The 25,192-nt window shown below is 37.1% G+C and overlaps 3 protein-coding genes and 1 long non-coding RNA gene across 14 annotated transcripts; 2 read left to right on the top strand and 2 right to left on the bottom strand.

Annotated features, from left to right (window-relative positions):
• Positions 1–1,164: 1,164 nt before the first annotated feature.
• Positions 1,165–4,420, bottom strand: LOC102691008 (catechol O-methyltransferase-like). 2 transcript variants are annotated; one of them, XM_015349811.2, is made up of 4 exons: positions 3,744–4,420; positions 2,820–3,089; positions 2,325–2,521; positions 1,165–1,946 (listed from the first exon to the last, which is right to left on the bottom strand). In XM_015349811.2, the coding sequence occupies exons 2-4, from the start codon at positions 3,070–3,072 to the stop codon at positions 1,629–1,631; spliced, it is 768 nt and encodes a 255-aa protein (XP_015205297.2). In that variant the 5' UTR covers positions 3,073–3,089; positions 3,744–4,420; the 3' UTR covers positions 1,165–1,628. The 2 variants fall into 2 exon arrangements, with proteins under 2 accessions (XP_015205297.2, XP_015205298.2); XM_015349812.2 differs by having other exon boundaries at positions 1,166–1,946; positions 2,820–2,965.
• On the top strand, positions 3,997–11,268 carry LOC107077697 (uncharacterized). The gene is made up of 3 exons (XR_001478697.2): positions 3,997–4,086; positions 10,498–10,551; positions 11,168–11,268. It is a non-coding gene; the product is annotated as an uncharacterized lncRNA (long non-coding RNA).
• On the bottom strand, positions 4,498–12,601 carry dele1 (DAP3 binding cell death enhancer 1). 2 transcript variants are annotated; one of them, XM_015349808.2, is made up of 11 exons: positions 12,369–12,601; positions 11,180–11,297; positions 10,022–10,124; positions 9,795–9,927; positions 9,052–9,183; positions 8,463–8,624; positions 7,968–8,110; positions 7,398–7,556; positions 7,004–7,096; positions 6,356–6,515; positions 4,498–6,153 (listed from the first exon to the last, which is right to left on the bottom strand). In XM_015349808.2, exons 1-11 carry the CDS (start codon positions 12,397–12,399, stop codon positions 5,858–5,860), a joined length of 1,530 nt encoding a protein of 509 aa, XP_015205294.2. In that variant the 5' UTR covers positions 12,400–12,601; the 3' UTR covers positions 4,498–5,857. The 2 variants fall into 2 exon arrangements, with proteins under 2 accessions (XP_015205294.2, XP_015205295.2); XM_015349809.2 differs by having other exon boundaries at positions 8,463–8,597.
• Positions 12,602–12,745: 144 nt separating this feature from the next.
• LOC102690601 (polycystin-2) lies at positions 12,746–24,025 on the top strand. Of its 9 annotated transcripts, XM_015349804.2 has the most exons (16): positions 12,783–12,884; positions 13,517–13,606; positions 13,706–13,845; positions 14,118–14,248; positions 14,837–15,084; positions 16,604–16,825; positions 17,361–17,589; positions 18,043–18,213; positions 18,479–18,660; positions 19,014–19,134; positions 19,467–19,565; positions 19,885–20,006; positions 21,209–21,323; positions 21,996–22,075; positions 23,388–23,517; positions 23,850–24,025. In XM_015349804.2, the coding sequence occupies exons 4-16, from the start codon at positions 14,144–14,146 to the stop codon at positions 23,868–23,870; spliced, it is 1,845 nt and encodes a 614-aa protein (XP_015205290.1). In that variant the 5' UTR covers positions 12,783–12,884; positions 13,517–13,606; positions 13,706–13,845; positions 14,118–14,143; the 3' UTR covers positions 23,871–24,025. The 9 variants fall into 9 exon arrangements, 7 of the variants coding, with proteins under 7 accessions (XP_015205289.1, XP_015205290.1, XP_015205288.1 ...); XM_015349803.2 differs by lacking the exon at positions 13,706–13,845 and having other exon boundaries at positions 12,746–12,835; XM_015349802.2 differs by lacking the exon at positions 13,706–13,845.
• The last annotated feature ends 1,167 nt before the right edge of the window (positions 24,026–25,192 follow it).

Below are 25,192 nucleotides of genomic sequence, written 5' to 3'. Positions count from 1 at the left end.
ACAGGTATCAATACTCTAGTCAAAGGCAAAAAACTGAAACATAAGAATTGTTTTGACCCAAAATGTCATTCACACCAGCTGTGGAGATGTTGAGTTTACCAAACAGTTGAAGCAGATAACTGTTTCAAAGGTTAAATTCTAATGCACAGAGCTGCCTTAGCACATATAAATCCATCTATACTTTTCTAATTTGTCTTGCTCTCCAGAAGACATTGAGCTATCTTGTTATATTGGTACAGTATCTAAAAAAACATGACATAATTCTCTGGTTTTACTAGAATGTAAATAAAAGTAACATCGTTATACCAGGCAACTAAAATACGGTTACTCGTTTGAGTGACTGTTTTATGTTTAGAAAACAAAAAATAGAAAAATGTGGTACAACACAGTGGAGCACCTCACATTTAATTGTGAGGAAAATAACATTTGTTAAAACTCTGAAATGTGTTAAAATACTAAAATAAAACTTTGGTGCTCTGTTTTTTAAAAAAACAGATGACAACAATAACATACATATTCATAGCAATACCATCTGTAAGATGTACTTGAACAGATGCTGATTAAAACCTAAAGAGCAAAAATAAGATGGATTTTAAACACGTAGCGTTCTTAATGGTGATAATCATTGCTCATACAGTATATTATTTATGCAAATCGCTTACACCATTTTAAGCATTATAATTCCCTTGGAAACCCTGAAAGGTTTTATAATTATGAGCTTTAGCATTTTCTTCAGTCCAGACATGGAGATGTGTGTCAGTTTCAAAATAATTTTTATCCAAAGTTTAAAATATTCTCCTATGCCCCTTGTACACACAATTGAAATTCTAGTTCACATGAATTTTCAATTAGAACTGTGACTCCATATTAAGAAGAAAAACATAGCAAGACAGCAATTAAAAATAACTCTCAGTGTTAAAAGATTTTTGTTTAAATGCGTTAAAGACTTAACCATAAAATGATTTTAATCATATTTAAATGAATAAAAACTTAATCTCAGATTAAACAACTACTAAACTGCCCACATTGAGCTCTCTAAGTGTTACATTTAATGTATAATAAAAGGTGTATTATATTTTATTTGAAAACCTTCAGTGTAATGTGGTTTTCCATGTTCTCAAAAATGAACTTCATTTTGTACATATTGTTTAATAAAAAAGCTACAAAACTAACAATGTTCCATTACATCAATCATTACATTTCACCACATCATTAATCAGTGTAAGAATGCATAATTTCCAAATCAATACGGGATGTATGTATAATGGAAGAGTAAAAGAATAATTTGCTGTTGTAGTATTTTTTCAATTCATATTTTATTAATGCCACTTTGATCACAAACTGAATCTTGTTCTTGTTCTCTTGACAAGCATGAATTTTCATCACACATTTGAGTCTTTTGGTTACTTAGAAAGAAAATAATGCCTTTTGTTTTAATTTTTGTAAGGGACCAGCAAAATATTTTAATATAACTATGGAAGATATTTTAATTATTTTTCCATAAGAAACCAGATCCTGTGATGTCTGTTGCTACAGCCACAGACAGATGTTGTGAGCTGGCAACCGAGTATCTGGGGCTTGCTCTGCTTTTGAAAAGGTAAAATCACAGGTGAAAAGTCTGGATGGATTTATAAAGTCACTGGATCGGTACCCTTAACCGAGCACTGGTGACACTGGATTTCCAGCATGTCCTGCACCTGATGGACGACAGAGTACTGTGGGCTGCTGTGGATGTAGTGCAGAAAGCCCTGTGCTTCTCGGAGGTCTATGTTGTTAACCAGCAGGGTACAGCCTGTTGAGAGCAGGCCTTCCTTCTCCAGAGCTTGGAGGTCAGGCAGGTACTGTTCCACGTCGTGGTCCATGAGCACCAGGCCCACAGCTCTGACATCGAATCCTGTCAGCATCTGGGGGATGGCAACAGCAGATGGGGAGCCCACCATCTGGAACTGCAGGACAGACAAGAAGCTAAGCAGTGTGAAGTAGGGAGTTGTGTCAGGGTGAGTAGGCTGCAGAGGAACAGGTAAAGGTTTATTCCATGCTGAAAGGAAAAGAAAAGAGACACAACGTTTTGACTGTGGTGCCTTCTTCACGTTTCAGGCTCCACAGCTGAAACACTGTCTCTTTTCTTTTCCTTTCAACATGGAATAAACTTTTTCATGTTCCTATAAAGCAAGTACTGGTGTATATGTTAGTCATCATAGCACCCAAAGGTCTATCCAAACATTGTCAAAACCCATACTACCAACCAAATTCTCATACTGTAACTGACTTCTGCAGCTAATGGTCAGAGAAAAGTCTTGGCGCATCCCTAAAATGCAGCACACCTGGGAGTGTTTGAATCCAGCCACTAGAATCATCTCCTCTGCTGCCTCTGCAGCGCTGGGGTCCTGTTCCACAGTGTAAAGCTTTGAAGAAGGAGGCAGCAGTCTGAGGATTCGGATAGCGGAGTATCCGCACTGTGTGCCCAGTACTAGGGCACATGCAGGGGTTGCCTTTTGCACCACTTCATCCAGGAATTCACCTGATGAACAAGTTGGACAGGTGACAACATCAATCCAAAGCATGAGGAAAGAAGTACAAGTGTTGATTTATTCAATGGTGGTCAGTAATAATGTTAGGGTAGCGCTTATTGGTTTTCAAGAGTCTACGATTAAGAATATTAATTGCTTATGAATTCTCTTATCTACTTATGACCGTTACCTCTATAAGGCAATGCACTGCAATTGTTAGAAAGCACAAATCACATGTGATATGAGGATCTTCGACCCTCTGTAAGACATACTTTTATTGAACCTGCTGTCTAAAGTAAGCGTGCATACCCTTCTCCCGGCTGATGACGAGAGAAGGTTGCGTCTCAGCGTAGAGGTCAAAGGTTTGAAGCACGCTGTCGGGCTGCCCGTGAGTTGAGTTCATGAGGACAAAGTCGTGAGCGCGCTGAACGCGCGTTCCCGAGTGCTTTCCTACCCTGCCGAAAAACACATTTCGGCAAAAAGCTCCCAACTGCTCCCGATAACGAATCGCCATGGCAACAAACACCGGGATCAAAGGCAAATAGACCGCAGGCAGCCACATCTCTCACAGAGCACCTTCTGCAGAAGACGAGGATTAGTTAGGAGAAAAAAGTTCCTTATATAAATAAAAAAGGACAATCATCCACGTTATATCTACAAAATATTTTGATATAATAATAGAGGGATGACACGTTTATGGTTTTTCAACATGCAATGAAAGCTATTTTGAAGGGTTATAATAACTTCTATTAGCTGCGAACTTTCCATGTAGTTTAAAAATTCTTGTAGAATAAAAAGCACAAAAACTTGTCCGTAGCAAGTACTGGATTTCTGAACTGGAACTGAACTGTTGCCAAAATCCTGTTTCAATCTCATTTCCAAATGGGTTTATAAATGCAACATCGCCACCTGCTGTCGAGAACAAAGGATTTTAATTACAACTAACAACAAAATTAACTGTTTTACGTTTTTTTGGGGGGTCTGGAAATGGCATTAAGATACCAGGCTGAGAGGAAGTTAATCACCCAGAACAATGGCAACGACATTCGGCTAAGGCGCAGATCGCCGTCGCTGTTCCTCAATACGTACATCAAGCGTGCATCCAAATAAAAAAAAACCTCTCAGAAGCTAAGGTGCTATACTGTACATAAAAAGTAAACGTATACTGAATATTATTTGAGATCTAAATCTAAGAATAAAAAAAACGCAATATTCACAAATCTTATCACTTACCTGATTAAAGTAGTTAAAAAAGAAATAAATCAGTGTAGCAGCTGAGGCAACAGGTGAACTTCGTTAGGATTCAGCAACTCCCACATTACCTGAGCAACGTTTAAAAAATGCGATTTAAAACGTAGGTAGCACAGGCAATCTTTTATCTTTACGGTGTCAAGGACAAATGCTGTGTTGTCAGATACAGGCGGGTCCAGTTGCATTTTTTAAAATATTCTTCGTAATTCAGCCTGTCAAAACCAGGTGAACAAAGCACGCCTGCACCAGCTTTGGCCAGCCAATACCTGCGTCAAGATGTAATACAAGCAGATGTTTGTTTTCTCTAAACCACGTGTAAATTAATGTAAGTATACTCGTGCTTTATGCTTTATTTTATGAAAGCTAAGAAAAAAACGTTTTGTATCCGGTATTACTGTGTATTTTGTATTACTGGTTTGTATCCAGTAACGAAAATAAGCTATATTTTTGTTGTACTTTTTTACAAAATTTACATTTGACTGTTAATTTCTTCACATTGCTAAGTAACCTTAAAGATGTAGCGTACAATTTCACGTCAAGCTAACGAGAGGCTCATTGGATTTTTGGTAGATGTTTTAGCTCAAGAAAATTAGCGTAATTCGATACTTTACTGCTACTACTCTTCTGTGCTTAATGTATGTTATATATTAAATTAAAATTCAAGATGATCCGGCTCACCTATTTTGAAACAATTCAAAACCCAAATCTGCACATAAAAGTCAGTCATAAAACTCAATTAGAAAAAATAGTTTATTGTTGCTTTACCTGCATTGCACTGCAGCTTCGGCACAGTCCATTAGGCAATTATATTGTAAAAAGCTTCACTGGCAATTCATCGATTCTAGATTAGAATATTCATCGATGACTACTTACATCTGTACAGGATACATTGCTACAGAATTTCAAAAGCAATACACATTTACAACATTTAACTTAAACTTTAGCTCAGTTCCTTTCACATGTACTGCATTACAAAACAGCAAATTGCATTTCATACAATTATCTAAGTGCTTCAATTCTTTTTTTCAACAGTGTAACATTTTTACTTCTCTGAGCACATTATACAAACCTATCAGTTTTTAAAACTCAAAGATTTCTGAAAACCATAAAGCCACGCAAACTACAGAAACCCCAATGCAGTTTGTGTCTCAATACAACAATTGTTGGATATACAGTAAAATTTCACACGCAACAAATTTGGCATACAGTTGCTAATACAGATCGGGGCCATTTAAGAAAATGGAGGAAAAAAAGAAAAAAAGCTTATCCTTTTCATTGTCTTAAAACTTGCACGTGCACATCTGAGAGATGTCCGCGAATAACCAAGCTCAGTTTCATCTTTTTTAAAATCCACTTTTCAAGCAATGTTGATGTTAGCTGAAGGTGCCTTTCCCTCTTTTTTAACAAAAATACTGTATGGGACACTTTTACAGTTTTCATTATTCTTATGGATGTATGATAATGTACACATTAATTTTAATTTCTTTGTTTCTGGGAAAATATTTCAATTAAGCCTAATGCTAGTCTGAGTTATAGAAAAAATGCTGTAAAGTTCAAGGCAGTATGGATTCATCAATAACAGGTAACACACTGTACAGTTCCTAATGACAAGGCACAATCAAATGAGAATTAAAATTCTTTTTGTTCAGCCTCAATAGCTGAGGAAACCTGTCCTTTAAACAATATATGACACTACCGAAGATTAAAAGATAAATGGCATTTCTGAATCACAGGTAAACATTTATTGGCACATTTTTCTTCCAGCGACAGAATCTGGAATAGTGTTCAAAACATGTCTACTGCAGAATTGCATCTTTGCCCATTCAAGTCTAAAATAAATAATCCAATAAATCCACAGTTTAAGTTAACTGTGCACTCAAAGTTCGTTTACACCGTTTTCAAATGCAAGAAACAGCTGCAAAATGTTTTTAAACAATTTACACACAGTAGAAACAGTCTACATTGTTTAGCAGTTCTCTTACTGTATTTATCATAAGGCTTCAGGGGCAGTATTCTGGAATCACCCAATTTATAATTGGTAGACCTTTTAGAGATTGACATGTTAGAGAGCATATAATAATGCAAATAAGGCAAATCTACCCAACTCCGATTGTCCAGCTACAGTGTCTCGGCTTAGATAGTCGACAGCTTTTTAGCGCCTCATCCATTTCAGAAAGCTCAGCAAGAACACTGGAGGTTACATTTATCATCGGTAATGTGTGAATACTGTCAGTGCTCCATGAATGAGGAAGAGTCCGGGAGATGCGATTTGGACCACAGGGGTCTTTGGTTTTACTGGCACGGTCTCGTCTTTGCGAAAAGGTCTCTGCCCCAGAAAAGCAAGGAGAGGAACTGACCGATCTCAGCATTACATCCTCGGAAAGCCCTCTGCCTAGAAGAGAGGAGACGCATTGAGCATAGTTAAGCTAATGTGCCGTTGTCAACAACAAGAAGACAAAAATATCTTAATTTAGGGTTCTGGGTAAATCATGCGTCTGTTCTCATTTTAGCTGTACCAATTAATGGAATGACCAGCTCAAATTTAAAGTGGTGGTCTAACCCACTACTGAACAGTGTCATTTATAAGGCCTCACCTCTTTCACCCTGGCCCCAGAGGGCTCTTAGCATGCAGCAAGCCTGCTCACTCCCTGCAGCAGCAGCCTGCTGGTAATGATCTAGTGCAGTCATGTAGCACCGCTGGACACCAAAGCCCATCTCGTAGCACTGGCCCAAATTGAACTGACTCTGGGCATCCTGCAGTGAGGGTAATACCAAACCGTTTAGTGAAATGTTCCACGACAAGGAATCCATAGCACGCCTCGTGTGCCCACTTGTATCTCGGAGTAATAATATGAGCACCTTATTTTGCTATGCAAAACAAACAAAAAAAACACCTCATGAAATATTCACCGGCTGTGAGGATTTCATGCAGTGTTGTGATTTTTTTTTTTAAATATACAAACAGATAAAAATCAACTTATATGCTGGGCTAAAATTACTCGCATAACATATACTTAATATATATATATACTAAATGTTATTTAGATGGACAAAAAACTGGGCCTAACTGATGAGGACATAAATACACAAGAACATGATCGAGATGCAAAACGTGCTAAAATATAAAATACACATTTTACTTTAACTGTTGTTAGAGTGTTGTGAATATGAGGTTAAATGTCAGACTCTCTCACATTACGCACTTACTGTTGGCTTCTAATGCAATGACAGAAGATGCTCACCCCATTCTTTGCTGCCATTTGCAGATAATGAACAGCTTTCTTCCCATTTCTCTGGGGCTCCTGAGAGAAAAGCACTCCCAGGTATGCCTGAGCCTAACAGACACAGAAAAAGCCTCTTATCAGACCTAGAAATAGGCAGGAAAGTCACTTTGGGGATAAAAATACATGCTATTTCTTCTACATTCAGATATTCTTCATTTTATATAGTTGCGGCTATTCAAATAGTTTGGAGCCTGCATTACAGGTAGCTTGCTCTACAGAATGGGTTCTGCATGTTCAATTCATTAGCTTATCTTGTTTTAAGACATCCCAAAACTGCATGGACTGAACACTTGCACTGAACAAAACAATTTGTATTTCAGTGTGGTGCACACTGAACTACCACAACACACACCTCTCTCACTCCAGATGCGGCTGCCTTCTCCAGCATTGCAATAGCTCTGCTGGAATCCTGGGGATCTTGTTGCTCTTTACTGTGCAGGAGATACTTTGCATATCGGAACTGTGCCTGGCTATGTCCAGCAGCAGCAGCCTGGCGGTAGTATACAGCTGCCTTAAAGAATGTGAAGAAAAGAAACACAGCGGTTTACTCAATTTTTTCCAACATGCCATTGCAGGCCTTAAATGCATTAAAAATCATTTTTTAATTTTTTAAACTATGAAATCGCCCTTCTTGGTGCAACTACTGTATCTGCTGAAAACATCCTTCTTCAATGCATAACTGGCAGTGATTGGATCAACTGTCTTCACTTATTTACTTTTTAAGGGCTTTTAACATAAAGGAATCACAACTGTTAAATAATACAATACAATAATTGTTAATAATAAATAGCATTAATCAAAATCACCTTTAATTGAAAGAATAAATCTAACCTCACAATATTACCCATAAGGTGAAACCAAGGTCTGAAAATATGATGGGGCTAAAGTAGTTATCAGTAAAATTCAAAACAGTATGAGATACCTTTTCCATATCCTTTGCGACTCCTCTTCCTTTTTCATAGCAGACTGCCACATTGAAATGTGCTTTGCTATAGTTATGTTTTGCAGCAGCCAGGAAACATGAAAAAGCTGTGCAGTAGTCTCCTCTCTTTGCATTCTCCAGACCTGAGTAATAGACACATAATTAGCACTTGGCTGTCCTAAAGAATTATTTACCAATATGGGTTGATTTTTACAAAAAAGCCGAGAAGATAGTGATTTACAGCTAAGTTGCGCATTTTGGTAGAATGCCTTATTCTGTATAACAGACATTTTTTAATCTCCAGTAATCTATTCTCATTCACTTTTCTTAATGTTGACTACTTTTCAGAATCAGCAGTACTGCTTTACCTACATTCCCCAAACAGCCTATTTTGCATCAGTATTTCTGTCTAGCTCTCATGTTCTAAAGAAAAAAACACACAAGCAGACTTCTAATTTCTGAAGTTATTTCAGCAAGGTACTAATAAGATCTTACCAATTATGTTTAGAATGATGGGAACATTAGATTCTGTGACAGACTTGAAGTTGTTTGCTGCACCAGTTAATCCTTCCTCAGGGGGAAGAGAATTATTTTCTGTAAGCTTTTCAAAGGCTTCAGCATCTTCAGAATCTGCAATTACAGCAGACAACCCGTCTTCTAAATCAGGAAACAAGACAATCCATCATATCGTAAGTGTTCAGACAGTATTAAAGATATCCTCTCCGTAAAATGATACCAATTATTAAGATTCAGAAATGGTGTTGAGATTACATTGTTTTATCTTATTTGCTTAGTACTGTAATATTCAGTTATACCATAAAATCTGTTTAGGTTATATAAATGTTAAATATATATAAACAAATATTTTTCGTTGATGTCTTAACTAACTGTCAAGGATGCTCAATGTTGTTTTTCACAGTTTAAATGGAACAATAACAAATGTCTGGGTTTATAAGACATGAGACAAAGAACAATCACAATATCTATGTAGACAAGACAACATGAATTACACTAGTACTGAAACTTCTCAGGAACTTCATGAGCCATTTTTGGCTCTTAAAATCCAGACATTATGAGGCCTTACCTGTAACAGAAGTGTCTTGGTTGAGAGAAGCAGAAGAAGATAAATCTGCTGTAGAATCCTCAGAGCTGCCAGTCTCTAAACTTCTCAAACACCTGGCATTTATGCTTCTAGGCAGGGCATTATGACAGGACACTGAAAATGAAAAGTTAGTTAAACTGCAGCTTTTTGAATGTATATGAAACCATGTTCTTAATCAGGCTTTTCTTGTTCTAAAAAATAACAGATTGTAAGAACTCTGTTTTCTCCATAATATGTGGAACTGAGAGATTCAAATAAAACAAAAATGTATGCGTCATTACTCTCTATGTATTTAGTTATTATTTTTGTGTAAAAATGAAGCTGAAATTATTTTTAGTTTATCATTACAGGTCCTCATTTGCACAATTTATTGACGGTGACATAAAAAATGTACATTTTGTATTTAAATTAAATGTAAATATCACATTTTAAACAAATTTCCTGTCATTTAATAAATTTCATGATTAAGGCATCCATAAAGTATGTGCCAATCTAGGCTTACTGACTGCCACTACCACTAAACTAATTAAAGAGGGAGCTTGTGTTTAAATAAATTAAAGGTAGTTTTTTCTTTCCATTCTTTATCACAATATCTTCTCAGGATAGTTTACTGGTTTGCACAAATTGCCCTTGCCATTATTTTTTTTAATCCAGAAACGACACCCTCGGATTTATCAGGAAGTTTGCAGTGTACACAGCTGTACAAGACGTATCAGTGCACTTACAGATCTCAAGAAGAGCCCTGTAGCTGCATCTATGAACCTGCAGAGGCTCTCTGTACTGGCCTTTGTCACTGGGGCTGGAGAACTGGGAGTGAATTCGTCTGAAGACCTGCAGAAAGAGCACTGTGGCCGCACCCTGAAAGTCAATTAACAGTAGAAATCTTAGAGCTTTAGCTCCTTCTGAAAACACGTGAAGTTCTCTCAGCATGGGGTTAAGGAAGCTTACTCACCCAGCCTACGGCATCCAGAGCTGTGTAACGTGGGAGTCTGGCAGAATAATAGTGGAAAGTCCTTTCATTCCGCTGCCTGTCTCCATTCTCTCCTCTTTGCGAGCTGTAGGATCAGGGGACACAGGACAATTATGTCCATCCTGCAATGTGCTGATTGGGAACAAGGGCCTAATACACACCTGCACATACTGGACTTCCGAAATTGTCCTTTTTCTGACAATATATGCATTTGACCACCCTTAAGAATAACAGAATTAATGTACTTAAATCATGAATAAGGTGGTGCTGGAAACACTGTACATTTGGTGAAAATGCAAGGAAGGCAATGCTGTGTGATTCATACGATGCGATTCAGATGCAGTGTGTTGATTTTAAATATATACACGTTACTATAAATTGTAATTATTATTAAACCCAAGAAGCTGGTAAGGATTGATTGTTGATCTATTTCTCTTTTTTTTTCTTGCACATCACAGCTGTATACTCATAGAACTGTCCCTTTAATGGAAAAACTGGTTAAGCAACAATAGGTAAAAGCAAGTAATTTTTTTTTTTTTGGCTCAAAAGTAATGCATGCTTGTGCAATCCACACAAACACTTATGATGATGAGTTCAAATAAAGCATTTTTTTTGCCAAAACTGCACAATGGCACCATTTGTTCTTGCATATATGCAGTACCTGCTTATTTTTACCTCTCGTGACAATGAACATAGTCAATTATTTTGTTTTCAATTAGTATGACACTCTCATAAACCACAGAATTATTTTTATACTTCACCTTCTTAAAATTCCAGGCTTGGATTACAGAACAATGCAGAAATCCTCTCTACAGGTGCTCCGAACAGAACGCAAGCCACTAATTTCACTTAATCTTCCACTGCTCATTAGATAGGCGGGCACAGTTATGATAAGACCAATCATTAGTGCAAGACCTTTACAGACCCCAAGCCATCTGGGAAGTCATTCTGATAAGAAGGCACCACAGGCTTCAGGGTAGCTTTGGTGGAAATGATTTCTACCAAAGTAAATACAAAATTGAACAGAGAACCCGTGCCACTGCATATTTAAAGACCTCTGCTCCGTTCGTCAACCTGAAATAGATGATACAGGATTGTTCCAGTAGTCTCTCTTGCCTTCCCAAATAGATTGGTGTGTACCTGCTATCAAAGGGATGGAGGCCAGAGGACAGCAGCGAAGAGGAGTTGAGCACGTCATCTTCCACGTGGTGGCCCTGTGAGAGCCGCAGTGGGGTGCTCACGTGGCAGCGGTTCAAGACTGTGGAGGAGAACAACCACCAAATAGTCATGACCAGTAACACCCCTTTGAGCAGCCTGCTGGATCACCTGTTCACCACTCAGCACTCATGCTGCTCGTTAGCCCTTCGTGGTCACGCAGTTATATACGCAGGAGATACCCAGCTATCCGGAAAAATAAATATTATTACAAGAAAATCAGCAATTAAGAAGAGACCTTCTGGCTGCATTAGAAGTCTGAAGGGGTGAAGAATCACATGCTCCTTCCCTTGCCTTGCTGTATGCATCAGCACAAGTGGCTTCATGTCTGGACATGTGGCTAACTGTGTGCACTCTATGCAGCAATGCACTGTGCCTCCTTTGCATCTTCCAAGTCAGTATTGTTGGGCCCAATACAACATCAATCTGTATTTGCTGGGTGAAGAATTACAATCAATCAATATGATCTTTCAAACACGTTACTCGATTTTTTTTTCGAGCCGAACAAGTAAATTATACATTCAGTTTTCCTAATGGTTACTTGGAACTCTCAAAAAGTAGTTTCAATAAGCTTTTCATGCAAGACATCTTTCTTATAGTTGTCTCTTCTGCATGGCTCTATAGCTGATAAATGAAAATCGCGAAAATAAGAAAAAAAATATTTGTATGCCTGACAATTAATCCCGTATATAGTACGTGAATGGTTCAACCAGACAAGACATTTTTTATCCATAGTCTTTTCCAGTACTCAAACCGGATATGGGCAGAATTGTTTTCAATGATTACGCAACCCAGTGCACTTTCTTGTTTTTATTTATATTAAAAAAACACAGAACTAAACTTTTCATCCTTTAAAGACACGATTAACGAAATAAACTTTTCTACAGGTACATACCTTACTCATAACCCACTGTCAATTTAGTTGCGCGAGTTTATTATGTAAACAAGTACGGTGGTTCCCAGTATATTATCATACTTCAAGCAAAGCTAAACGTTTAAGGTTTGAATTTCAATTTAAATGTGCAAGTTTATTTTGATTGTGCAGAATAGGTGTTTTGAAACTTGTCTTTAAAGATTTTGACATTTTCTAACCACGGATGTGTCATTCACTTACCTCTCCCAACTAAGCCATGGATCCTCCACATTACGTTTGTACTGCAAATGGCAAATCCGTCAAAATAAAAGCAATTAATGTGGTATATACTTATATAGAAAATATTCGCAAAATTTAGTCCGGCTCCATTGCGATTACATCAGAGAGGAAACCCCCTACTTGCCGGTTTCACGAGCAATGTAACCTGAGGTAGTCACGAGATTTCCCCGGCTAGGAAGATGGAAGAAGCGTGCCACTGACTTCATTGTGGCTCAAATATGTATCAAACATCTGTCCTAAACTACTTAAAATGTGGAGCCAAAATGGCGAACCACGGTGCAGTTTCAAGAAAGCGAACCCTTAAGGGGGGGAGGGACCATAGAGCTTCTCCTTCTTTCACATTGGTCTTTCCCAAAAAAGATACTGTAATTTGTTGCAATAACTAACCACTGATTCCCTAGGGCTGGGAGAATCCAGAATAAAAAAAAGTGTGTTTTAGTTTGTTAAAAAATAACCTCCTGAATAATCTAACATATTGTAAGCATATTTGAATCGATATATACATGATTTATGAGCGTATTAGGCTGTATGTCAAGACCTACGTAACTACGTAGTCTCCGGTTTATTTAATACAGATGATAAATTTAAGGCACAATACGTAAATTTGCTTAATATGTGGTTTATTTTATTTGGCGCGCGTCCTGCTTAGAACGCTTGGGAAATTCGTTTAGAAATTTGAAATGCAACTCTTTCAATGAAAAACCGAGACATTATTAAAAAACAGATTTGACTATAAATATGTGCGCAGACAGACACCGTGTCTTGTGTAATCCTTTTCATATAAAACAAAAGGATGAAAGTAACACCAGCACCGAATTAACAGATGGTAATGTTGGTTCACAAACCGCAACAACATTAGTCAATTGTGTAGCTGTTAAGGAACATAACATTAAAGTATGAAAATATTTTTATGCTTAACTGTGAGACAGCTGACTTTGGCCGTTACACGCTTTTGATATCAGCTAATTATTATGAACTTGCACGGATTAAATATGTCGTCGTGCTTTGATACGCTTCGATACGCAGGCCATATATGAGGAGGATAAATGTAGTAAATGTGAAATGGTTTGTATCAGTTTATAGCAGAGGCAGTTGTGCTTGTTTTGCAGAACCTGATTTTCGAAGCAGAGACCTGCGTATCAAGACAACACTGAGGGAGTTGCTTATCTATGCAGTCTTTCTCATAAACCTCTGCATTTGTAAGTAACATGAGATTTCGGAGACTTAAAGGTTTTCAAAGTTTAGTCAAGCAGTGGGTGAATTTAAATCTTATGATTTTCTTACTTGTATGTGTTTAGGAACGGTGTGTGACACTAGCTGGTTTCTAAACACCCAGTATTATTTTTGTCTTTGCGGGATCCAAATGTAAAGAAACTTGGAATTTTTTGGATTGTTTTTTGGGGAAGGAAATTCAGAAACTGCTTGTATGATTTACCAGGTTAGTCTGGCATATGAAAAAGAAAACACTACACAGGAAATGGCTGGGATTCCAATACTGCAATGGAAGGACAAACATAAAACTGTATTTGCGGACACCATTGAGGAAGATATCCATTATGTGCATCAGAAAAGATAGTTTGCAATTTAGTAATAACAAGAAAACTACTTTTAATATAACAAATTTAGGTCTATCACAATAAAGTTACTGTACAACCCATTCCTGACAGCTGTATGTTTGAAATGACCTTTAAGCTTTTCTGTTTATTGCAGTAACATTTGGTCAGGTAAGCACAGATATGTATTTCCATACTAAAGTGATGTCCAGGCTGTTTTTGGAAAGTTTCATCTCAGGAGGAGATATAACTTTCAGATCTCTTAGGACTGTGGACGATATTTGGAAGGTAGGAATTTTGAACCTGTATAACTATTTACATATATTTTCATATTTACCTGTGCTGGATTTTGCAGGCAGTTTAGGAGTTCACACCTTGTTTCTGGCACCGCCATCTGTGTTTTTAGTGAACATTGGTGAGAAACCAAAACTACTGCTGCCAGATACCTCCTTTTTTTCTTGAGCCACTTTCTTTCTGAATGTCCAGTTTCAGCCTCCACAGACAGAACTACATGCCTAATTGCACTTCAATCTGTCATGTAGTTTCAGCTTGTCTACCCAAAAAACATTATAAAGGAAATGAAACAGTTTCAAAACCCCATGTATTTCTGGTTTTGTTAAGAGAAGTGTGTATTCATCAGTAGAGAATATATAGAAAGATTTTTTTACATTGCTAATGTGTTTTAATTTAGTTAGATTACTAATGCTTTTATCATATTAGTAACTTTGTGGGTACTGATCATTGAATCCCAGGGAATCTGACAATTCCCCCTATGCCCTGCCTACATGTACCGGGCTTGAGCAGTGAGTGAAATAAAAGGTATTTCTGAATTTTATCTTAATTCCTTAATGTTTGCATGCATGTTTTATTTTTTAGTATTTGGAAGGACCTTTGCTGGAAAATCTTTACTGGAACGATAGATTCCCAAAGAAGAGCCTGGATGAAAATGAAAGCTTTATCTATTTCGAAAACGTATTGTTAGGTGTTCCAAGAATCAGACAAGTTAAAGTGACTAACACGTCCTGTTCTGTGCATGGGTCATTTGCTTTTGAAATGGAATGTTACGATGCATATTTAACACTTAAAGAAGATACTGCATCTTTTGGGCCAATGAATAGCACGGCGTGAGTTTTGTTTTCCCCACCCAATGCTAGAACCATGTCTGTACGGTATATGGCATGGTTCTAAGTTCAGTAGTCATATTAAACACTGTCTCCGTATTGTAATTGAGTTTAGAAATGGAATACAATTGTTTATTTTAAAATTACTGAGGTCATGATCAGACACCTGTCTTTGTAATCCAACTGAAAACTTAATGCTTACTGTTACAATGTCAGTATTTATTATCCAAAGAATCATTCCTTTTAAATGATTAATAGTACAATTCTAAAGGCTTTTGCCTGTTACTGATGTTAATGAAACTGTTGAAAATGTTGCAGTTGTATAGGAGTGTTGATAGACCAGTAGGTGCCACTCTTGCCTTAGGTCCAGAAAAAGCAGAGCCCCAGTATGGTGACTATGATGCTGCTGTATTTAAAGGGGATCTGCAGCACTATTTGTATATTTCAGTGTTAGACTGAATCAACATTGATAGTGCATTTCAATCCACAGTGAAAGTAAAATGTACAGATTAACAATAAAACCTCCAATTTCCATCACAAAATAGATTACATTTCCAGGTAAGCGCAGCGCAACATTGCCACCATTGTCTGTGATTTGGAATGAGGCAACAAAATGTCCAGTGAGATGAAGAAGCCCTTTCACGTTTTAAACAAGCAGTCTTGTGAATACATCTCTTTTAATCCAACAGAAATATTGCTCTCGACTTTGAGACGGTTTTACCAACAAAGTCTACTTACTTCTTAACTCTGCATGTAGATCACATATGAACATTTCTGTGGTAAAATGTCTACTGCACAGCCTGTACTTATTTGCTTGTACATCACATTACATTAATCATTACAGTGACTAGTGAGCAGGAAGGGTCAGTTCAAGTCACAAATTTTGCATACTCTCACTCTTAGCTGTGGTGAGACCAGCAGTTTGCGATAACATGGTGATCATACAGTACTTTCACAAGTTCACGATTTTGTGCTTAATTCAGAGTTTGTAAAATTTTTTGAGATACCATCAATTAATTTATTGTGTTACTGAGATTTCATTCCCAGTCTGAGAAACTGGGACTGCAGTTACCCTTTAATGCTGTCCTTTAAGTGTAATGTTAATTCAAGATCCTGAGTGCTTAGACATTAGACATCCCATGGCGTTGTTCGAAAGAGTAGGGGTGTTAACATTAGTGTTCTGGCAAAAAGTCCACTGTGGGCTTTGGAAATCAGGCCTCCCGAAAGTTCTCCCTAAATTAAATGGGAAAAACAAATTTGCACTTCACACATGTGAGTTTCCAGCAAATTCTTGTAAAGCACTTCAGGATTTTAATGAATTCAATTAAGTATTTTTTCTTTTTGTTGTTATTAGCATTTGCCAATGCTGTGGATAAAATATGATCTCTGTAGGTTTGAACTCTCAGCAAAAACTATGCTGTTCATAGAACACTCAACACCAAAAGTGTTGCTCCTTAGGTGATGTTGAATAATCACAGTAATTTTTATCTTTTATATTTCCTTCTGTTAAAACCCAATTTAGCTGGATCTACTCTCCTCCAAGCTCTGTCGTGGACATCCACTGGGGTTGGGTGTCTACATACAGTGGAGGAGGATTTTACTTGGACCTTGAGAAAGCAAAGGAGAAGAATGCAGACAAGATCAGAACTCTCAGGAGCAACCGGTGGCTGACAAGAGGCAGCAGGGCTGTCTTTATAGACTTCTCTGTATACAACAGCAACATTAACCTCTTCTGTGTGGTCAGGTATATGTGAACAAAGCTTCCAGTACCTTTTGTGTTCAACAGGGATTGCAAAGTGACTTTAAAATGTCATCATTATGAGTCTCCTCATTGGTATTTTATTCCACATTCTGATTACATGAAAGTATATGTATTCATTGCCACCATCAGCTGTTTAAACATGTAGATTTAATAATGTAGTTGACCCTTTAGAGGAAAGCAGATTGCAGTGTTTTCACCGAACACCACAGATGCGTTTGTAGCAAAAGTTCAAGCAGTAGCCTGGGGGACAATATGTGATAGTAGCCTTTTGTCTTCAGTAATGCTAAAAAAAACCTTTTCCTTTTATCTCCTACCAGAGCTTAGTGTTGTGAGAACTAGTATTTGTCAAACTGTCTTACAGTAACTCTTATTTGTTAAACGCGGTAGAACAGACTATGTATTGCCCAGACTTTGTTCCGAATGGGAAAAGCATTTGTGCAGTACAGGGGTATTGATGTACCTATTATTGTAAGCAGTTGTAAGTGTTGTAAGCTGTAATGTCTTGCTTGTTTTCTAGGTTAGTGGCAGAGCTTCCCGCCACTGGAGGTGTCTTAACGTCTTGGCAGTTTTACTCTGTTAAGCTCTTGCGCTATGTCTCCAGTGTGGATTACGTCCTTGCGTTATGCGAGGTAGTTTTCTGCCTTTTCATTATTGCTTTCGGATTCCAAGAATGTGTGGAACTTTATCAGAAGAGATGTTCTTACTTCATTGAATTTTGGAATTGCTTAGAATTGATATTAATTGTGGTAAGTAAGATAAACTGTTTTGATTATGACTAACTTGTCAAATTGTTTCTCTACAAAATAGTTTTAAATCTGATTCAGAGGAAACATGAAAGGTTTGGAAGAATAACAATCTAGTTAGTTTTAGCACTAGAAGTGAGAGATTAACTCTTTGCATCTGGTCTCCATTGCTTCTATACCACGAGAAATCTTAAGAAGACGCTCTGTAGTCTTGTTATGTTGATTCAAGACTTACAGACAGATTCAAGATAGACAATGTCATTTTACAATCTTTGATAAAATTGGGAAAATTCTTAAACTGTATGAATTAAAAATGCTGTGCTACTCGAATGTATGTTTTTTTCTAAACACTAGGGGACAGTCAAGATAATTTTGCATTCACTTTAGAGCCCCTTTTTCAAGTTGTTATTGTTTCAGATATATCGTAATGCCTGTTCGTCTTTTCCTGTTCGATAGATGTCTGTTGTAGCAATCTCTTTCAATGTTTACCGTACTTCTGAGGTGCATACCTTGCTTGAGAGCCTACAGGAGAATCCACAGAAGTATCCTGATTTTCACTTTCTAGCTTTCTGGCAGACTCAATACAATAACATGATTGCTGTCAATGTGTTCATTTGCTGGGTAAAGGTTAGTATGGTACTTCCTTAAAGATTTTTTATAGTTTCTCTCCTTCTTGTGTTAACGACACAGTAAATAAGAAACCATATCAGTTTCTATTGCTTTTTAAAAGTGATTTTTCACTGATTCCAGTTTAAATCATTACAACATATTTTTCAAATACCCCCAGTTACTTCTACTTTTGAATAATCGATTTTGATGTCAGGATTAGATAACTGAATGCTGTTTATTGTTGCAGATGTTTATTACTAAAGCTGTCTTTTTGTTGTTTCAGGTATTCAAATATATAAACTTCAACAAGACAATGAATACACTGACCTCTACTTTGTCCCACTGCGCTAAAGATGTTATTGGATTTGCAGTTATGTTTTTCATCATTTTCTTTGCTTATGCTCAGCTAGCATATCTCCTCTTTGGTTCCCAAGTGGAGAATTTTTCAACTTTTAAAAACTGTGTGTAGGTACAAAAAATACTTTCCTTTACCTCCTTGCTTCCCGTACTCTGTATTAAATACTTGCTTTATGGTCTGTTTCCTCTAATCAGCTTATTAGTACACAGTTTTCAAGAGGACAGCAGCACAACAGAGGTGCTGTGTGTGCAACTATATAACCCCATAAGAGCATTTTGTGGCACATAATGTTCCTTTAATTTTCTATAATTATCTAATTACATTCACAAAAATCATAGTTACAAATAAGCAAGTCTTTTTTTATAATGCCTATTAACAGAATGAATATTAGTTTGAAGAATTTATAAAAAAAAACCCTGCTTTGTCCTTAAAATGAGGTTCTTTGGGTCTTTTTTTCCAGGTTTACCCAGTTTCGAATAATCCTTGGAGACATTAACTTCAATGAGATTGAGCACTCAAACCGGATTCTTGGGCCAATTTATTTTACCACTTTCGTGTTTTTTGTATTTTTTATACTTTTGGTATTTAGTTTAATTAAATTTAACATTTTGTTATGTGTAAAATGTAAATCTATAGTAGTTAGGTACTTGATAAAACTTGACTTTTAACACAAATGTAGTTTTAGTTTAGATTACAAGTCATACTGTCCCTCCCTAATATACTGTAGAAAAAATGTTTTTTTTGTATTTTAGACAAGAGTAATGGAATCCCATGTGTTTATAATACATATTTAATGTTTCTTAGTTTAATATTACAGAAATGTATTCCTTGTATGTTTAGTGCACATGAACTGAAAAATAACCCTTATGACATCCAAATTAGATCGAGTATAACATTTCTTTCTTCATTCTAGAACATGTTTTTAGCCATTATCAATGACACATATTCTGAAGTAAAATTAGACCAGTCCATCCAGAATGCAGAGTTTGAAGTTACTGATTTTATAAAGAAGGTATGCGGTTTTGTACAAAACATTTCCTTTCAGTCATTGAATATTTGCTTGACTAATGTCCCTGCTGTAATTACATTAATTAGTGTGTGCATTAAAGCTGTTTCAGAATTGGATAAGAAATATACACACCATTTTTTAAAGAAGAAAGACTTTCTTAATATTAGACAAGCAATGCTTTTTTTTATTTATTTTTTTAGATTGTTTCCCTTCCCCTTACAAAATTCTTTCTTTATAATAAAACATAGTGAATGGTATTGAAATATTAATTATTTGAAAAATGAATTGAATTTTAAAAGGATCAAATGTTATCACATTTCAGGCCTGTGGTAAAGCCCTTGTTAAACTGAACTTCAGGAAGAAGCTGCAGGGGAGGACCACTGACTGTAACCATGAAGCTGGAGAGGGAATCACCTTAAACACAGTCCAGATAGGTACAACAAAGTGAGCAAGATTCTCTTCTTGTGGAGATGGTTTTCTGTCCACTGTGTGGCATAACATTAGATGGATATAACTGAAAGTATTTTGAACCTGTGGCACATACTTTGGAGCAACACAGTGGTACAGTGGTTAGTGTTTAGAGGCCCTGTGTTCAATTCCTGGGGCGCTATCTTACGTTCTCTCCATGCTTGTGTGGGTTTCCTTCAGGTTCTTAGGTTTCCTCCCACAGACCAAAGACATACTGGTAGGTTAATTGGCTTCTGAGAAAATCGGCCCTGGTTTGAGTGTGTGTGTATGTTTGTCTGTGTGTGCCCGGTGATTAACTGGCGTCCACTCCACCTTGCACTTGTAGTATCTCTCTTTCCTAGCGTTAATCCCGCATCAGCAGGGTCTGCTTGTCGGCACACTAGTCTCCATTTGGTGGTTTGAACCAAATCTTTGAGCTGACATTGCCATTAACTGTGACTGAGAGTACTCCAACCGGCGCGTCGCATCGCCTGCCGTAGGAGTGGGGGGGGGGGGAGAACAAAAATCTCTCGGCGGCTGAGGTCCCTGCTGTTCACAGGGAAGGGCGGTGACGTCACCGCGCTAGCAACCGGCTTTCACAGCCTGTAATCTCGGCCGTGTCCGTTACAACACGTATATCTCTACGTGCGGACTTACGGTTTTAAGCAGTGGAAGTGACTGCACGTGTAACTGTTCGCAACGGAAACATCACTGCTTTGATCTCTAAATCCTACAAAACTGGTCCTCATGCCTGTAATGATTCTGTTCATATTTGCCAAAAATGGCAAGATTTCGTTTTGGCTAAACCCCAGTCGAGGTCTGTACAAATTCTGCAGCACTGGACATAATCATTAAACCGAAAGTGCCAGCCAAGTTCACCACAACTTCCACAAGTGTTCAGTGCACAACATAATAGGTTATACATACACTGACGTAAGCAATGCTATCTCATAATTATGAGATAATTCGTAATTACAAGATAAGGGGGTGAATTTTTTTTTTATTATACACCATACACATAATGTGCTGGGTTTTTAACTTTAGCAAGCTAAAGTCTTTATTGCTGGATTTTGTGTTTATGAATTTTGGAAACTGCATAGGTAACATTGCCTGCCTACACTTAAATGATGGAGAGAGAGAGATTTGTTACCCTCTTTCATTTACCACAAGAATTTCTTCTGTCCTAAAAATATTTATAGCCAAGTAGAAACTGAAGAACACTTCACAGCATTTGGTACAGAAAGCAATACAGATATTACAAGAGAGGAAAGAGAAGAAGAACAAATAATGGGATGGGACCTGGAGAGGCAGAAGGTATAAGCATGTCATCACTACTCTGAAATGAGCATGTATGAGGAAACTGGCTTTTTAATGAAGTATTGATGTTCTTGAGATAATAGTATATTGGCAGTGCATCTTTTTGCATTAAAGTTTGTGACATATATGAATATAACTGCTTATTATGCTGACAATGTTTAATATTTACACCTACACTCCGTTACAGATGAAATGGGGTCTTATAGTTGTTTTGGTATTTCTCCTGTCATTTCTGCTGGGGAGAAATGAGTTCTGTAACTGCAATGCCATTTCATTATTATTGTGGCCTAACCTGTCCTAATGTGATTTGTTTTGGTTTTTGGTATTCAGCAAAATCCAGGAATGGTTTTAAAGGTAATTCTGTTCAGAGCACAAGTGGAAATTCAGACCAGAATTGCAAGTATCAGATTCCAATTCTTCTTCTAATTCTGCGTTATGTTACAAACCATTTAATGCGCATATATAAGTGGTGAAACCAGGTTCACAGCACTCGAGTAAATTACATTAATAAAATTTCTAATCTTAACCAAAAAATTTTCATACAATATGGTAATTGAAAGTGCTTTAATATGCTTTGATTTCAAAGGATGCTTTGCCATTTTTAGTATGAAATGAGACGTCCCATGCTTTTTTTTCTGAATCAGTGTCTTACATCCTTTCTGTGCACAGGAAAGAGTACTGAACTCCACTCATCTTGACAAAGGAGAAGAGTTTATGTCTCTGTATGTTCCACGCCAGGAATATCAACAGTATGTTAATTATTCTGTTTCTTTTACTTATTACTCCTTATTCTGTGAGGTTCTGTGCTGACTACAGCATGTGGAAAAAACACTCCTCAAAGAATAAAAAGATGTTCCATCTGTCAAATTAATTAACTATTTTTTCCTTTTAACAAATACTTTATTGATCTAAAATAAACAGATAGCCCTTTACAGTGGGATAAAACATTTTACGTTTTAGATTGAATTCATTTTGTAGTCACAGTCTTCATTATGAAGTCAGCTTTAGTCTAAAAGTTATAAAAAAGTAATTGATATCAATGTGGATGGAGTAAAACAAAAATTAATAGACATTGAAAATTAACATCAAAAATATATTTCTCAGATTATACTGAATGAAATGAAAAAACAAACAGCATTCCCTTGTTATTTCTTATGTAGGATGAAAACGTTTATTCAAGATTTGGTTGGAACAAGGGTGGCACAGTGGCCCTCACATCTTTGGGGCCCTGAGTTCAATTCCTGGGGTACTATCTGTATGGTGTTTTTCTGTGTTTGCATGGGTTTCCTGCTGGTGCTCTGGTTTCATCCCAGGGTCCAAAGATATACTGGTAGGTTAGTTGGCTTTTGGGAAAATTGACCCCGGTGTGAGTGTGTTTTTGTCCGTCTGCCCTGTGATGGGCTGGTGTCCCATCCAGGGTGTTCGCAACTCCTGGGAGTGGGAGCGGTGCTCAGCTAGAGCCGGGACAGGGAAAAGGCATGGATAGAAGCTAAGCGGTAGGGTTTGGAGGGACTTCCAGGGCAAATCCAGCTCCAACATCCACTTGCTCTGATTGGTTGATAAAGGACAATTATCCAATAAAGAAGGTTTTTGAATTGATTAGAGTGTAATGTATTGCTAGAATGTGTACTGATTGGGAGATGTTTTGTGTGAAATAAAGTTTATTTTGATAGGAAAGAAAATCCTGCCTTGCTGGGATAGGCTCTGGCTCCCCTGTGACCCTGTATTGAGATTAAGATCAAGATTTAAGATTTAAGAATGGATAAAGGAGTTAGAAAGTGAATGGATGGATAGATGTTGAAGATCAACAAATTACAATGCAAAATAATGCATGTTTAATCCACGTATGTTAACAGAGGGTTATGGGAGTATGGAATATTATTATTATTAAAGCTGATACCAGGGTGTCCTTCAGAAAATGACTGGCAGGTATCCTTGTCTTAATTAAAAGTACCTGTGGTACACTTAATAGAAGCCAATCAAACTTGATGGGTGGAGTGTCCTATTGTTTGTAACTTTTGTTTTTAATTAAAAGCTTGTATTGCATTTTTTTTTCTGGAGGCTGGCTGAGCATGTCTCACTATTGCAGAAGAGAATCGATGCTTTGACTTTCATGAACAACAGGATCCTTGTAAGACTAAATTCTTTTGAAGGTATTAATAAGTTGGCAACTGAAGATAACTGGGATACAGTAAGTACTAAAACGTTAAGTGCTCAGTATTTAGTTCTTAGGTGTAAAACTTTTAACAAATTAAATATATACAGTAAAGTACAGTGAAATTACTACAAACTTAGATTTTCACGTACTCATTTCTTTATTAATATTACAGTATATAACATTATGTCAAATTGTTCCAGTCTCAATGTGTTTACTTAATTATTTATGATCTGCTTCTGAGCCACAGATTACAAATCTCAAAGAACATTGTAGTCTCAAGTAAATCTTCATTTTGACAAAGCCTCTGTCTTGAGAAAACTGTTTATGTCTCTACTAATTCAGTTTTCTTTGCTATAATTTCATAGGATGTTGAAGATTGTTCTTGAAGAAGCACTTTCAGGGGAACTTTTAAGGAAGAGCTATTAAGCATACTCTATAAACATCTCATAGTGTAAACATTTTTTCCCTTGCACCAAAGATACTTTCAAATGTACCAACATGTACAACCAAAATGATATTAAACACCTTGTGCTTAATAAAATATGTAGTTTGAATATGAAAGAAGTAGTTTAAAATAGACGTTTCCAACCTGTTAATTTTACATTAACCTAACCTAATATTTTTGTTTCTTTTTAACTCAGAAGGGTTAGGGTTGTTTCTTTATTTCAGTTGTTTTCTGTTTGAGTATATACTGTTTGGTTTTAGGTAGTGTAAGCCTCATGAATTATCTTCTTTAGTTTGTCAAATTTATTGCATCTTTCCATTTTAGTACATACCTAAATTGGAGTTTTAGATGTGGATTTTCTAATTCCACCAGAATTACCCTGCTGTGAGGAACCCCCTAATTTAATTAACCCTCATTTGCATCTGCATCCCTACTATATGTCTGCTCTTCTGGTTCCACTTAAGTTCTTCTCGAACAGGTTTCATTTTATTCAAGAAAGACTCAATTCCCCATATACCTAAACACCAACCTTTTAGCCACATAAATCCCATTCCCATGTTTTTCTTGCATTGCTAGAATTCCTGAGAAGACTATTGTAGATGCTCTTCTCCTAAGCTAACAAGCAAAATTCTCAAGTCTCTCTTGCAGAATAGCCAGCCTAACTTTTCCTGCATGGACCATGACAACTTGATATACCTTGGCTCTGTCTGGCTCTTGATGAAGGTGGTCAGCAAGCTGTACAATACACTACATCAGGACCCTGTCACTTATGCACACTACACATAAGCTGTCAACACATCTGACAATTCTATTCCTCATTATGACTCTTGGGCAGCAAAGTGGCAGAGTGTGTAGCATTGCCCGGTGCCTGGGATTCAATTCATAGAGTGCTGTCTGCTTGGAGTTTGTATTCTCTCCCTGTGGTCACATGGGTTTCCTCCTGTAGTCCAAAGTTTAATGGGCTTTTGTGAAAATTAGTCCTGGAGTGAGTGTGTGTGTTTGTGCCTGTTTGTGCCCTGTGATGGATTGGTGTCTCGTGTCCAGGTTGTATCCTGCGTTTACCTGTTGCTTGCCAGGATAGGCTCCTGCTACTCTGCAGCTTTGTACTGGATAAAACGGTTTAGTAAATGAATGGAGAAAGTATCACTCTTTTGCAGGGGACACTGGGTTCCTGGGTACCCTGGGATGTCTCAGTCTAATGTTTTACTCCATGGTGTTGCATACAAATAAAATCTGTGAAACGTCTTGAAAATTTACACCAAA

This window comes from Lepisosteus oculatus, chromosome 11 (assembly GCF_040954835.1).
Source record: "Lepisosteus oculatus isolate fLepOcu1 chromosome 11, fLepOcu1.hap2, whole genome shotgun sequence".
Lineage (NCBI taxonomy): Eukaryota > Metazoa > Chordata > Actinopteri > Semionotiformes > Lepisosteidae > Lepisosteus > Lepisosteus oculatus.
The sequence above is the reverse complement of the archived record's forward strand: the minus strand, read 5'-3'. Positions and strand labels throughout refer to the sequence as shown.

Coding starts and splice junctions, on each gene's coding strand:
- dele1 (XM_015349808.2), bottom strand. CDS start 12,399: ATGTGGAGGATCCATGGCTTAGTTGGGAGAG. Junction 7,557..7,967: donor TCGCAAAGGATATGGAAAAG/GTATCTCATACT, acceptor ACATTCTTTAAG/GCAGCTGTATACTACCGCCA. Junction 6,516..7,003: donor AAATGGCAGCAAAGAATGGG/GTGAGCATCTTC, acceptor CCCTCACTGCAG/GATGCCCAGAGTCAGTTCAA.
- LOC102691008 (XM_015349811.2), bottom strand. CDS start 3,072: ATGTGGCTGCCTGCGGTCTATTTGCCTTTGATCCCGGTGTTTGTTGCC. Junction 2,522..2,819: donor CGTCATCAGCCGGGAGAAGG/GTATGCACGCTT, acceptor CTTGTTCATCAG/GTGAATTCCTGGATGAAGTG. Junction 1,947..2,324: donor CTGGATTCAAACACTCCCAG/GTGTGCTGCATT, acceptor TCTGTCCTGCAG/TTCCAGATGGTGGGCTCCCC.
- LOC102690601 (XM_015349799.2), top strand. CDS start 13,146: ATGTGCGCAGACAGACACCGTGTCTTGTGTAATCCTTTTCATATAAAA. Junction 17,590..18,042: donor TAGAATTGATATTAATTGTG/GTAAGTAAGATA, acceptor CCTGTTCGATAG/ATGTCTGTTGTAGCAATCTC. Junction 19,566..19,884: donor TTACTGATTTTATAAAGAAG/GTATGCGGTTTT, acceptor ATCACATTTCAG/GCCTGTGGTAAAGCCCTTGT.